At 48.2% G+C, this 15558-nt stretch overlaps 1 protein-coding gene across 1 annotated transcript in view; it reads left to right on the top strand.

Moving 5' to 3' along the window:
* LOC119385522 (pro-resilin) overlaps positions 1-14848 on the top strand; it is a 35581-nt gene extending 20733 nt beyond the window's left edge. Inside the window, exons 6-7 of the mRNA XM_037652941.1 lie at positions 13429-13581; positions 14267-14848. Of these exons, the coding sequence (XP_037508869.1) occupies positions 13429-13581; positions 14267-14848 (735 nt within the window). The remainder of the gene's footprint in view (positions 1-13428; positions 13582-14266) is intronic.
* Positions 14849-15558: the final 710 nt, after the last annotated feature.

Raw genomic sequence — 15558 nt, 5'->3', positions numbered from 1 at the left:
GCCCCGCGTTTCTGGGCCGAGTTCTCCGTACGATCGGCAGTGTAAATAAATTCTTTTTTTTTGGGGGGGGGGGCGCTTTAATACCTTCGTCGTCCTTCCTTTTACTACGGACGGGACGCAGCAAGCCCAGTACCCACAGACTACATAAGTTCAAAAATTCTAGTTCGCTATCAACTGAGGTGTCATTATTTCATGAGGGCAGCAGAGGCGTAGCAAACGGGAACTAGGAAAAGTCACAGTTTCGCCGCAAGGGCGAACCAATGAATGTCATAGCAACATCTCGGAATGTCACACAAAGAACATCAAACAGCTCGCAACTTTAGGCGCGTCGTTCGAACACAAAGGACGGTATACACAAGACGAGCGCGAACTAACAACAGTCACAGGTGTTACTCCTTTGTGTTTGAGCAGCGCGCTGCAAGTGTGGATTATGCACAACCCAACGCCCTTAGCTCTCTCTCTCTCTCTCTCGCTATATAAAGATATATATATATATATATATATATATATATATATATATATATATATATATACATATACTGCGGCGCGTGGGATATTACTGCGACAAAAGAAAACATGGCTGATCCCTCTGTCATAGGAATTGGTGTAACACGAAAGCGAAACGTGTCTTCAGAGACATAGTCGAGCGCTTGTTGGGCATTCTTTCGCCCCAAGCGCGAAAGGCTGAATGCTATAGCAACAAATTGTGATGTCACGCTAAGAACGGCAAGCAGCTCGAAACTTGCAACGCGCTGCTCAAGCAGAAAGGGCGCACGAAACGAACATACACAGGATGAGCGTGAACTGCCACAGTTGTAACTTATTTTTGTGTGAGCAGCGCGCTCCTTTCACAAAACCGACCGCTGTAGTGAGTGAAATGACCTTTGTGCTCTCAACGCAAACTTGCGGTGAGAGCGCAAGAGGTACAAGCCACCGCCATCAAGAGATGGCGGTGGTTTGTACGCCGATGCGCGCTTGTAGAGGCGCGCACTCACCGCGACGCTTGGGGCGGCGATCTCTAAAGCGCACTCTTTGAGCCGTTAGCGCCATCTCGCTAGTGATAACGGAAACACGCTGATGTACCACCGACCTCTGAGTACCGCCACCGGCAAATTGTGTATATAAATAGCTCACTGTTAGCGTGCCGAAGGACGTGACGTCTGTGGCCTAATCGTTTCGCGCCGCGCACTACGGACCGAGGGATGGTAAGTTCGACTCCCAGTGACGGAACTTTTTCTTCTAGTTTTTTTCTTTGCCATCTGTTAGTCTTTATATTTTACAACGTCATATCCGTGACGGAAATATCATATCCGTGTCAGTGGAGTTTTGGTGGACGCGGGCATAAAACAGTTTCGCGGTAAAAAAAAAAAAAGAAATGCCTGAGCGGGAGTCGGATGCACCACCTCGACGCATCCTACATTCTTAATCTGACACGTTACTGCTACAGCACACTTGGAAGGGGTGGGACAACTTTTTCTCTTCATGTGATAAATATTTCCGGTAGGAAGTATTTTCATTTTCTCGTTTAGAAACGCAGATTTCACTCTCTTCGTGCTCTCGACAACGTAACGGAAGATCGTCAATTTGTTTCTTATGTGCTGCCTAGGATCACAACGTCTATCTGCACGTTTTGCCGGAAAACGTATTGGCCAAACCGCAGATGTGTTGCGGCAATCACACTGACTCGCTAAGGGGTTAGTCAGACCTATATATAAAACAACGTGCCTCGGAGCTGCACACTGAACACTTGAGTTTTCGTCACCCGTTTAGACATATCTGTCCTCCTTATTTACATTGCGCGTACTATACAGCCGCCGTAGTTCACTCTAGCCGAACCGGCCATTAGGCTAAGACCTGTAATCCGTGCTCCACGATCGCTGTGAAGATATTTGAACTATATTCACGACACTCGATCACACACTTCAGAAAAAGCGCACGCGCTCGACAGGTGAATGCGCTTAGCATATACGTACGTACGCCGCCTAAATAAAATTAAAGCTAGATATGTGTAGGACACATAATAGAATATTATTTTGCAAATATTCGATAAATATTTCTTTCGACACCTCGCGATGCAATATCAATCTTATACGAAGTCTACCAGCGCGCCTAGTTTTTATTGCGATAGCAATTATATGGACAGTCACGGCTGATTTTTGCCGTCGCCGTCGTCATACACCGTATATGTATATGTCTATGTCTATGTCTATCTATCTATCTATATATATATATATATATATATATATATATATATATATATATATATATATATATATATATATATATATATATATATATATATATATATATATATATATATATATATATATATATATATTGTGATGACGAAGAGCGGCACCGAGGCTCTGGCGCGCGGGCAGCTAGGGCGAAGTAGAGAAAGATGAGGAGGAGAATAAGAACAGCCGCCCCCGCAGTCGGTGTGAGCCATAGTTGAAGGCGAACAAGAACAAGAGCAGCCGGCCCAGCGAACGGGCGTTGTCTCTTGTTTCTCTGTTTCTTCTTTACAATGGCGCAGCCTCCGACGTCAATCGAACCTTGAAGCGGAAGCCACGTGTCCTCGAGGGTCATCGGCAGCGCGGGTCTATCCATCCAAGGAACGCCGTCCACGCTTCCTCTATCATGGACTCCACGACTCGACCGCTGCTGCCGCTACTTATCGAATCATCCGCGGACGGCGTCCATGCCTCTTCGGTTGTTCCAGCGTACGACCTTCCAGGAACCTTGCTACCACTTTCGCCTGTGAATCCCCACGGGCTGCTGTCGTCTGGGAACGTCGCATACGTTTCCCGTGACATGCACTCCGTGCCCAGGGCTGTCCCAACGCGTGAGCACCCAAGGGACGCTGTTCAGGCTTCTTTGGACGTGGATGTTGCCGTCGGGCGTGTTGCTACCGCCGCATACTCCGCGGACGTGAGTCCTCGCGCTTTCTGCGCCCCATCCGACAGTGCCTCGGAGCTGTTCTGTGCCATCGCACACCTTCGCGACGAGATTAACGGCTGGATAGCGCGGTGCTCCGAGATGTGTCCGGCCGCTATACCTTCATTGTGCACAATGGATGCCCTTTTAGCTGAAGCTGCCTCACAAGACCAGGAAAAGACCTCACCCGAGAGCCGCAGAAAGCTCCTGAATGCCCTCACGGAGCTCTCATACCAACTAGGCTGCTTGGCGTCGTCATGCTCCGGAGTTTCGGCTGCCGTATCACCATCACCGGCTGCCTGCGAACTACCGGAGTTCTGCGGCTTCCAGGACGACGCCGACCATTGGGTGGCCACCGTCAACGCTCTTGGAGCTCGCCAAGCGTGGACGGACCAACAGAAATGGTGCGTGGCAATTGACCGCCTTCGGAATGGTGCCGCGGCGTGGCAGGCAGTTGGACAACCTGTCCTGGTACGCACATACCTCAGACACATGGCGCACCACTTCTTGCATCAGTATCTGACACCATACCATCCCGTATAGACGCCGAGACCACACCCCATTCACAGCGGCCGCCGACGCGGCCTCTAAGCTGGTCAGCACTAGAGCGCACGGAGCCGTCGGCCTGCTGTGGGACGTCAGTTTCCTCGCAACAAGTTGGAAGCGATGAACGAACCGCCACTCTAGATTCGACCCTCACTGGGAAGTCACAGCCCCGGATATCGCGGCAGTCATTGGCCGACTGTGCGAGCGTTTCACTTGCAGAAGCCAATGCAAGTCGTTCGGACGGTCACCACAGAGCAAAAAAGTACGGTGATATTGAGGGAGAGGCTGCTCTGTCGAATCACGACGATCCCGTCCCGCTGCCTGTCCGAGTTCGCACGCGTTCGACGTTGCGCAAGTGTTCGCCGGCTTTGCACGCAAACGCAGATAAAGACCAGAGCGTCAAGCTGAGGCGGCACAACGATTGTCTGCTTGGCGTGCGACGACCGCTGCATCACAGCCAGGGTCGCCCACCAGACCCACTTACGGCAGATCGACGAGCCAAGCCGCATCGTTGCAGGCAACGTCGACTACCGCGAAAGAGCCAATTTCGTCAACCAAAGACAAACGAGCCAGCTTCCCGTGCAATGTCGCTGTATGGCCGAGACCAACCTTCAAAGACAGCGTCGGCAAAGTTTCAGGCTAAGCCTCAGCGTGTTCGAGACCGGCCACAGCGATTCGACCAGTGTCGACCACCGGAGGCTCTTCGGGCAGGTCTCCCAAACAAGTTGCGGCGTGGTCAAACCCGACCACCGCGATGTAGCCAACACCGCCCACCGGAGACATTGTCGGCTGGTCCGCGAGTCGCAGTCATGGCCGAGTGTGATGACGAAGAGCGGCACCGAGGCTCTGGCGCGCGGGCAGCTAGGGCGAAGTAGAGAAAGATGAGGAGGAGAATAAGAACAGCCGGCCCCAGCGAACGGGCGTTGTCTCTTGTTTCTCTGTTTCTTCTTTACAATATATATATATATATATATATATATATATATATGTATATATATATATCAAAACCACAAAGAAAATTATTTCAGAAAAACTTTCCGATGCGCGTAATCAAACGGGCGACCCCCCGCTTTCCAGCGCGCGGCGTTAGACGGTTAGGCCACCAACAGCACCGTCTTTCAGCCTGCTAACGGAGAGCTATTTATATACACCACTTACACCAGCATGCTTTCTTAGTATCTACATAGATGGCGCGATGTGCACGCGTAGCGCGCTTTAGAGGTCGTCGCCCCGTTCCTGCGAACGCCGTTGCTCTTCGCCCTACAGGGTGTGGTCGCCTTCGTGCGCTTATCTCGAGGAAAGAAGGAGGTGGCTGGCGGGGGGGGAGGGGAGCGGGGGCTTGTATGTCTTGTGCTTTCCCCGCGATGTCCACGCTGAAATCACAGAGCGTACGAAGGTCGCTTCGCTCGCTGCAGCGGCCGCGTTTGCGAAAGGAGCGCGCTGTTCAAACAGAAATAAGTAACAACTGGGACAGTTCGCGCTCGTCCTCTGTGTACCTATTCGTTCGTTTCATGCGTCCTGCTTTATGTTTGAGCAGTGCGCTTCCAGTGTTCGCGCTCGTATGGTGTGCATTCTTTTCGTGCGTCCTTTGGGCTCGAGCGACGCGCTGGCAATTTCGAGCTGCTTTCCGTTCTTCGCGGTACATTCCAATTTATTGCTATCGCATTTATTGCTTCGCCGTTGCGGCGAAACTGTGACTTTCTTTCAATGCGCCGCCAGTACACACTGCACGCTCGGGTACACACTGCACAGCGTGGCCAGTGCCTCCCAGTGCGCTGTAAGACACTGGGCCACACGGTACAGTATTCCCAGTGTCTTTCAGCGCACTGGGCGGCGCTGGCCACGCTGTACATTCTGTCCCAGTGCCTCCCAGCGCGCTTCGTTACACTGGGACACACTGTACAGAGTTTCTAGTGCCACCCAGTGCGCTGAAAGGCACTGGGAGCGCTGTTTGTTCAAACAGGGTATACACCAATGGTGTATAAACACCTATGGTGTATATAAATAGCTCGACGTTAGCATGCTGGACAATGCTTGGCGCGTGGTAGAGCTGTATAACGTTGCGCGAGGCTGAGCGAGGGGTCAGAAGTTCAAATTCCCGTCGTGCGCTTTGGAATTATCTTCTTGTGTGGAAGTTTTCTTTATAGCTTTTTTATATATACATGCATACACTGAACATGACGGCGACGGCGGCGCCAAAAACCAGCCGAGAGTGTCCATATAATTGCTATCGCAATAAAACAACAACATGGTCTGCTGGCTGTCAAATGCTCTTTATTTAAATCAAAAACACTGATTATCAGTTTTAGAAAATGTGGCACATCGCCAACACTTAGCATAAATGGTAAAAAAAACAACATCAACTGGAAATGCATAAGTAGCGGCCATAAAAACGAGGATTCATAAGGCCACATGCGCCCCAAGCTAACGAGGCGCGACGTTGTGAAAACTATTTGGCTTCTTCATGTGTTAGAGATTTCGATGGTTGGCTTATCGAATGAACATGAATTGACAAATATGAAAAGCTTCATTAACTTCACGGTTGAGGTGATTATGGTGGCCGGCAAGAATGACGGTGTTAGTGTATGTTACAAGGCAAACAACCAACCTTCTTGCAGAAGATCGTGAAGTATTCATTTCAAAAGGGTTAACAGCGCAAGAACGATTAGGAAGGGACGAGACAACAAAGGTAAAGAGCGCTGTTTACGTTTGTTGTCTCGTCCCTTCCTAATCGTTCTTGCGCTGTTAACCTTTCTGAAATGAATCCACACTAACCTGCACCAAGCGTCAACCCTTGCAGTCGTGAAGTAGTTTTAGACTGGGAATTCGTCCGTGATTTTGCTAATTTAATCTCACATTCGTGCACCTGCCTCTCCGACCGGTGTACAGACTTTCCCGATATAATCGCAGCTGATAAAGAGAAGGAGCTATTGCACTGAAGAAAATAATGCGCATGCCTAACACCTAAATCTCTTACACACCATTCTTTTCTCTTAACTTTTACTCATTTCCATACATCAGGTGCAATGCTGTGGAGGCTAGCGAGAGTTTTTCCACTAGATGCACTAAGAAATCGCCCATCGATATTACCAAGCTATACATTATCCATATTCGTCTTTAGGCTGAGTTGTAAATGTAGATGTTTGCGGTTCAGGTATACGCAAGCCCCGTTATACGGTTGACAATAAATTTTTCTGGACCTGGCTTAGCTTGTTCTGGCCTACCGTATCTTTGTTTTTGCTTCTTCGTGTTTCATATGCAGCTCGTCGCGACGCATTACGCGCGGGCTTATGCTCGGCTCGCACGAACGTTTACAACGACGAAAGCCGAGCGCAAGACACTCTTACTCACACATCTTGCTTTTGCTGACCGAACTTCTAGCATAGCTTCCGCAGCTTTGCACCTGATGTATGAAACGGAGTATAGTTTTAAAGAGAGTACATAATGTCAGCTCAACCGGTGAAGAAGGAACGTTGTCAACGCTGTTTTGTCGGCAGTGTTTGTGAGGTCACAGACGAAATTGACAATCGGCTTCAGCCAGTAGAGACACTCTCCCGCCCTTTCTCCCTTCTGTTTGACCCATTTTATCACCGTGTAAGAAAATGATTGATATTTATCACACTTGGATAAGTCGAACTCCTGTTAGATCATTTTTGCTCCTAATCTTAGTGTTGATATGACTGCATAAATTCTTGTTTATGTGACCCCAGTTTATCTCTTTGTAGTTTGTTTGTTCTTTTTGTTTTGCCGTACTGTCAATGCTATCTTGCGTTTTGTTTGGACTACCCCCGCCAAAACGTTTTGTTGAGACCACCCCCTCGCCATAAGTGCGATATCCTGAAAGCGCTGAACAAGTTTTCGCGCGAGACCGAACTCTAAAACAGACTGTACATAGTTTCTGGACACTTAAGGTATTGCTTCATCGCCACCTTCCTCTGGCTCATCGTCATCAACACCTTCTCTCCTCTCTTTGCCACCTCCCTCCCTTTCCTAACGCTGAGTAACAGGCCAGAAAATTGATTCAGGCCCACCTCTCAGCTTTTCTGCCACAATAAATCTTTCTCTCTGTCTCTCCCGCCACGCGGCAGTTTCGAAACAGTTTAATCCCTGCCTCTTACTTTCCATGAACAACTTGCGAGGATCAGCACACATTTATGCTGTTTACTCCTGTTCCCTGTCTGCGCTCGTACTACTTAATGATAATCTTACCACCTAGAATCGCCTCTCTTTCTACTTTTAAACTAGACTGAACACAACACTGCGGTTTATATTGTCATTAGAGAACTTTTCATAAATGAACTGCATGACAGAGCTTCATGTTAGTGTACCGCTTACAATAGTAATTCTCGGTGTTACACGCCGAGAGCTTCAGATTCGGGGTATAACAACTAAATGAACCTGCCTTGTGCACTCGTCGCCTTCCGTCGCCTAACACCCGAGCGCTTAAAGAATAATTACAAAAAAGCGAGAAATTTAGGCAAAGTAGCAACATACTCGAAATTATGCCTACGTTACCTTTTAATGTGAATAATGTTCCACCAATAGAGAATAGCTGTAAGAACTACAATGCGGTACTCACCATTTGATATCTTTGGCGAAAAGACAGTACATATGACGTGCAAAGTTCAATAATAGATGACATTAATTAACAGTGAAGGATTCCAGATCAATTAACCCCCATGGTTCTTTACGCGCACATATTAGTTACTATACGAACTGCTTATAGCCCAGTGTGTGAACTCTGCTGGTGCAACGAAACCACCGCGCACCTTCTGTGTGAGTGACCGGCTTTGACGCCCAAAGAGCGGACCTCCCAGCTACGCTAGGTGAGTTGGAAAATCGCCCTATGACAGAAAGCAAAATTCTAGGGCGCTGGCCTACCCGGACGTCAACGTGAGCCGCTATGACGGTGCAGCTGCGGTTTCTTACAGAAAACAGGACTGAACGGCACGTTGTGACAGCTCAGTCACTACGTTCAAGTGTTGCTTTTAGACAGTGCTATTGGCATGACTTTGTAACGTAGTTACAGACTGTATCCTCTTTCACTCACCGCTTTCCCCTTCCCCAGTACAGGCCAACCGGAGCCAACCGAAGATATTTCCTTGTTAACCTCCTTGCTTTTCATTTACCCTTCTCTCTCTCGGTCTCTCTAAATATAAGTAAACGTTTCTTCCTGTATTTTGTCCCCATCGAAATGTGGTTGCCGCAGCCAGCAACCGAACCAATTTTCTCAAACTTAGCATCACGACACCTTACCTTCCAAGCTGCCGCAGCGGGTCTATCGGATGTTCACGCCGAATGCACGCTGGGCACTAGAGGAATTTTCTGCTTTATATAGACTGTTGCATAGGGCTAGGATGACCGGATTGGCAACCAGAGCTTTCCTCCTTTCTGGCTTGTGCGCGACGGCGCGGAGTGTGCGGGCTGGTGCTTGGATGAGTGGCGTTTTCGAACAATTTTTTTTGTGTTTTAGGTCAACCTGCAGATCTTGTTCTCTTTTATTGCGATGTCAGCCAGCGCAAGGTCAACGGGAAACCACTGTGCCGTTTTTGGTCTTTCTAACAACTACTGAAAAAAGGAAACTGCTGTCTGAATAAGTATGCGACATGCATCAACAAGAGCGGAGTGTTTGGGTTGTGCGCACTCTTCAAGGTAAATCGTTTGTGTTACGTTACAGGCTCTAAATCGGCAAGTGCCACAATATATACGGAATTCCCAGTGTTCCACGCAGTCAAATGTCAATCGGATATGGCCAGATTTGGGAGCAAACATAAGCGGTCAAGTACGGTCCTGTCCGGTAAAGTGCAAAACATCAAAGTACCACCCGAGTATCCACCTGAGTTGTTTTCGCTTCGTTTTATTATTATAATTTAATATGATGAGCTTGGTCTAACAATTAGCTTCGTAGCTCGGCTCAACACGGTGATCGCTGCAGTTGATGTTTACCGATATTAGCACAGGCGAGCAATCCCTCACTTCGCAAGGGGGTAACCGGAATCGTACATTTAATTTGTTCTCCGTACCAGCCTTGTAAAACCCGAGCATTCACTGAACGCTACATGGAAAGGATGTGGCGAGATCTTTGTCGTGAGGTTAAAACTTCCGTAAGACAGCGGGGTGTATCGTATACGATGAGCGATATAAAAGCCGAATAGGAAAAAAAAAAGAGTTCTGTCACTTCGTGTGTAGAACAACTACCTCAGGAAGAAAAATTTTTACGTGGTCAAGAACCGTGTCCGAGAAGTCGCGCAATGATATACAACGTAGTTATTCTCTTCTAAGCGCGATAAAAAAACACGTTGTTACGCTTGTCTAGTGTTTCTTGAACTGTCATTTTTTTCTGCTTAGCTTTGCGAACGACAGCAAGAATTTTGCAAAACAGTACATGAAGTTACAAAGAAAAAAGAACGCGAATCACTTCCGATGCCGATCAAAGGCTCGAGCCCGGGCGCGCTTCGTGTCTCACTGCCAGAAGAAACTCTCTAGCCATCTTCATCTTATCACCGCCGAAATCCAATCAAATATCACGACTCTTAAAAGCAAAAAGAAAAAGAAGCGCGCCGGCATGTCAACATCAGCATCGTTTTAGACGCGAAGGCATCTCTTGCTCGGCGGTATGTCCCGCGGCATGGTATATATAGTGCGCACTCACACTACGCATGCGCTACTCTCCTCCTTCCCTCTCTCCAACAGCTGCGCATTACTCTCTCCACTTCTCTACCAGCACCTGCTTGCGCTTCTCCTGCGTTCTCGCTTCTGCGCTACTCTCCTTCTCTAGTCTCCTCTTCTTCAAGCGGTAGAGCGCTGCGCGCGTTCAGTCCGGCGCTTGCTTCGGTTGACTCCTCTGAAATGCGGGCTCGACATGCCGAAATTCTCTCCTGCGCAGCGCCGCGACGAGCGCCAGCGCATGCGCGTCCTCTCCCCCTCTCTCTCCTCTCCTACGCCGCCTCCCTCTCGCGCGCCTTGTCGACCACGTTCGAAATTATCTCAGCGCCGCGATGAGCACCAGCGCATGCACGTCCCCTCCCGCTCTCCCTCCTCTCCTACGCTGAATCCCTCTCGCGCGCCTGTCGACCGCGTTGCCCGCTCGCTCTGTGAATTAACGGCCAGGCTAGAGGGAAGACACGACGCGCGTAGTGTTCCTCTTTCCGTTCCACGATGCGAGGTTGGTAGCATGCCCAACGGACGCCAAGGGAACGCGATCGTGCAAGTGCTCCGGCTTCGCATCGCCCCATGGTCCCCTTTAGTGGGAGATGGTGTAACTCTAAAGACGATAGTCATTCTTGGGGAACTAAAACGATGAAATTTTGGTCTGTCTGTCTGTCTTTCTGTTTGTCTGTCTGTCACCCGATTCAGCCACCTGGCCAAAGTTGAACCACTTGCCCAAGGGCCAGCCATCTTGAACTGACGTGTAGGTTCATACTTGTGTAAATTGGCGATCAAAAAGCAAACATTACGCATATCTGAGGCGCAACATCACTACGTAAGTATTAGGTGGTGTGTTCCTTTAAGAGAAAATACAAAGATACGTAATTCTAAAGACCCCAGTTTCTTAATAAAGCTGCTCTGAAAATGCAACGCTATGACGATGAACACCCTATGTCACGGAAGAAGGAAACCCTCTGCACAAGCTCATGTGTCCCGACGTATGTCAGATGGCGCTCATATCTCACGCAGCACTCGTCTATCGTCTTTCGGCGGGATTTGCAGCGTAGCACGCAGATACGCGGCCAATTTTTTTATATGTACCAGCACATCCCTTTAAACAGCTCTATTTTTGTCCACACTGGTGAGCAATAAACGAGCGAGTAATAAGCGGTCACTTAAACAAGATAGGCGACTGTTCGCGAGCAACAAACAGATGCCGTCCGCGCCATGAAATCGAAACTGCGTGCTCACGCACAACCGCATGTACTTACGAGTGGTAGTCAGTGCGACAGCATAAAGACACCATGAATGAAAAAAAACAAACTAACTAAGAGATTACAGTACAAGAAAAAAATAATTGTATCTGCCAAGAGTGGCGGCACTTCCTTGCCATGCTAGAACAGGTCGAAATATTTCCGTGGTTTTCCAACAGACAATGCCGGAAATATATGATATCGACCACTTGCGACACGTTCGCGTCACCGTATATTAACATCATTGATCCTGAACGGATCAAGCCGTTTCAGGACGTCTCACAGATTCATTTCCTACGTAGACCGCATCAGTTGATAAGAAATTCAGTGCGCCAGAACGAAAAAAACCGGCTGCAGCTGCAGCCGCACGTATACCTTCCATACAAACGCGGTGCTTCGCACATGCCAGTGGGTTGACAGACCAGAGACGGCGCCGCCCCGTAGGCAATATGGCAACGCCCACGAAAGGAGGTCTATGAGGCGTTGACATTAAAAACAACCACTTTTAAGGGAGCGTGATTACATACTGCTCAGTGAACATACCCGGAAGAAGTAGGTGAAAGCCATTGTCAACCAACTTCTCCAAGGTTCTTCGGATGTAGCAGTTAACAGCAGTCAGAGACCACCACAGAACACAAATAAAAGCAGCAGTCATGTGCGCGGGCATATGATCTCGAATCAGAAGTTCCATTTGCCTGTGACCAAGAGCCTGTGATGCTTTGCTGCACGCCAAAACATTGATCTTGACGTCTAGAATATGCACCACTACTTCTATATTTCTTCTTTTGTGTCTGTGTGTGCGAGTCTACCAAGCTATAATATATTCATAACATTATGTTGCAAATATGAACATTAGCCTATAAATAAAATTACTTACTCGAACGCCCATTTCCAACTGCATCAATCTTGATCCGTAGAAGATTTGTATAAAGAAGCAACAGCTTGTTGTTAAATATATTAGTCTACTGTAATAATTTATTCAACAATTTTTATTCAATATCTTAAGGGTCGTATCCGTGAACTTGTTTGGCGCAATTCTGTGAGCTTGGTTACAAAGAATAAATGACAATTACGTAAAAGCCGACTTCTTGGTGGATGGTATGGCGCGACACTGCCGTTTTGCAACATGCGAAAGGAAGGAGGACACTGAAAAGCAACAAAGCACGCTGCAATGTCGTGTCCAGCACACGCAACGGCTAGAGAGGTGTCGCTGCAGGCACTATAAAACTCAAGTGCTGACAGCATAAAACCATCAACAGACATTCGCGTTCAGATCAGCTTCCCTCGGCTGTCTCGTCTGTCTACTCTCCGGTGCGAACTTCAGAACATTCCAAATGTTCCCAGCGGTAAGCAAACTCACAACAGTCTCTTTACTATCGCGGAAAATCCACTCAGCACTTGTTGACCGAAGTGTCTGATATGAATTTAGACAATTGACGAATGTTGTTATCAACCTAAAGGTATTCCTTTGTGGTGCCGTAGTACGCAGAACGCAGGAAATGCAGTGTCATATAATAAAGGGCACCAGCAAATGTGTTGAAATGAACGCTTCACGTTTGTATAGCGTACTTTAGCAAATGTGACGTACGTACGTGTACCACAAAATGTCCTCATGTATGCTTATTCTTTGCATAAAAGTAATTGCAGTAGTAGAAACAGCCCGACACTCCCTCTACTTGTATGGAACTGCTTTATTACAGTTGAGCTCGAGCTATATGACACTGATGATGATATATACAGATAGAAAGCTGCAGAAATATTGATGATATGTCGAGAGGAGAACTGTTATTCACTGATTTGTTACGCTCGCAATAAATACTTGAAGAGGTTCACTCTCGGGCGGTGCCTTCCGTTAACGCTGCACAAGAGTGACAGCAATGGCTAGCATATCCGAGGCATCAAGTTCTCCACTATGATATGTGTTGGTTTGTTTTAAGGAAATTTACTGAGCGCCAAGGGGAGCGGCTTTCTTTAAATTTTATACAGCGTTGATATAGCATTGGCATCCGAGAAAACAAAATGCCGGGATTTTCTCTGACCGCAGGTTCCAGTTCTGCTCGTTTATGTCGTCGTTGAATGCCACGCGCTACATCACCACCAGACGAACCAAGTTGGGTACCCGGGTGCAGGATTCGCCGGTTACAGAGCTACTGCTGCTGCTGGGGTGCCTTACGGAAGATACGATGCCTACGAATCTGTGAGCGCAAACGTTTTTGCTATGACGCGCTACGCTGCCAGCTGTCCGTGTAACAATACTGGCGATCGCGTATGTAGGGCGCGTGTATCACAGCGGGGGCGTCGACACTTTTCAGACGTCGATGCGCGCTTAAAGTCCTCTTGCTTTCAGATTACTGCTACATCAACGAAAGTTTCGCACGTGCACCTCAGGAGCAGCCTTGCTTTAGAAGCACAACGTCAATGTCAACATTTCTCAGCAACAATTTGCAGTACCTACAGTTTAACTAGAACTGCTTTGTACCTGGTTCAACTGCCTGCTTCTCCTTTGCCTCATCTCTATGTCTTTCCCTTTATCTACGATAAAAATGTCACGGTGGTAATGAAAAACGGCAAAGATCTTACGGCGTGCGCTTATATACTCCGCTAGACATCTGCCACATGTAGTAGGTTATAATGAATGGATGTCCAAGACTGGCATGATAGTATGGGCTGAAGTTCTTTGTTAACACGCCAATGTATCTACGTTCGTTCAGTTTACGGCAAGCACTTAAGCGCGACGAATACCGTCCTGAGCATTATATGCGTGAAGCCAGCGTTTTGAGAAGATTGTCTTGCAGTATTCTTTCTGCAGACTCTTAATGGTGTTCGTTGCACACTAACGTTTGTCGTGCCAAAACTGTTCTGGTTTTCCTTGTCTCTTGCAGCCACCTCAGCCGTACAGTTTCGGCTATGACAATGTGGACGAGTACGGTAACCGGCAGTTCCGAAGCGAGCAGGGTGACTCAAACAACGCCAAAACGGGCTCGTATGGCTATCGAGACGCGAACGGTCTCTATAGGAGGGTGAACTACGTGGCGGACGCGTACGGCTTCCGTGCCACAGTGGACACCAACGAGCCTGGAACGGCCCCTGGAGCAAGCGCCGACGCGGTTTTTAACGCTGCACCAGTGGTGCCACCGGTTCCCTCAGGCAATGTGCAGGGTGGCGCACGTGCAGGCTTTGCCGCTAGAGTGGCGGCGCCTTACAATGGTGGGGGCTACGGTGTCTACGGAAGATACGGATACAACCCATATGCTAGCGTGGCTGGAGCGTACGGATACCCCCCGTACGGACGTCAGGGGTATGCTGCCACTGCACCAGGACTTGGTGGATTTGCCTACGGCGGCCAGTCTTCATACGGCTACGGCGTAGCCGGTTACGGGGCAGGCTACGCGCCTGGTCCCTATGGCGTCTCTGCTGGATACGAAAGCTGGCCTTCAGCTCATCGCGGATTTCGTCGTCGTTAATTGATTCTTCGGCTTTAGCCTTATATTAACCAAGAAGTGCGTTTGAAGTTTAAGTACGCCTGTGACAATATACTGGAAGAAAATAAAGTGATCTTGTACGTACTAAGAGAAATGTTGCGGTCAAAGTTAATTGTGCAGTGGAGTCGAAACATACACAACTAAACATTGATTTGTTTTAGAATGAGCCTCACTGGTACCCAGTATTATGTTTATCACAGTCATCGTATCACAATCAAGTCCTGGCTGTCCAGTACGCCCACGACAGGGCCAGGAAGGAGGATTGACCGCCCAGTCCCGTCATGGGAGTAGCTAGGCTGGCGCATTCGCGTCATGTAATGGGTAGACAATAATATTTTGAAGAAGAACAGCCTTGAATGTGGACATTCGTGTGTGATTCTGTAATCAAATGTGCGGGTATGAGGGGTCTGTGGTCATTGGTGATTTATAGCAACGGACGTCGCATATTTAAAATGCAGAACGCGCAGCTGCTAGAAACGCGGCCTGTACGCACATAACTACATTGCGGCGAAGATGGTTTATTAGACCCTTCTTCAAGCAAACGTTTTCTCCATTCGAAACTGGTGGTAGGTAATTATGGTCCTATATACACGTTTTAGAAAACATATGTTCATTCCCATAGAACAAGACATCTCAACCGGCGTACGAATTTGGAGAAAGGTATCGCATGCTGTAGGAGTTGGCGGTAACGG

Source organism: Rhipicephalus sanguineus, chromosome 3 (assembly GCF_013339695.2).
Source record: "Rhipicephalus sanguineus isolate Rsan-2018 chromosome 3, BIME_Rsan_1.4, whole genome shotgun sequence".
Lineage (NCBI taxonomy): Eukaryota > Metazoa > Arthropoda > Arachnida > Ixodida > Ixodidae > Rhipicephalus > Rhipicephalus sanguineus.
This window is presented reverse-complemented; position numbering and strand designations above follow the sequence as displayed.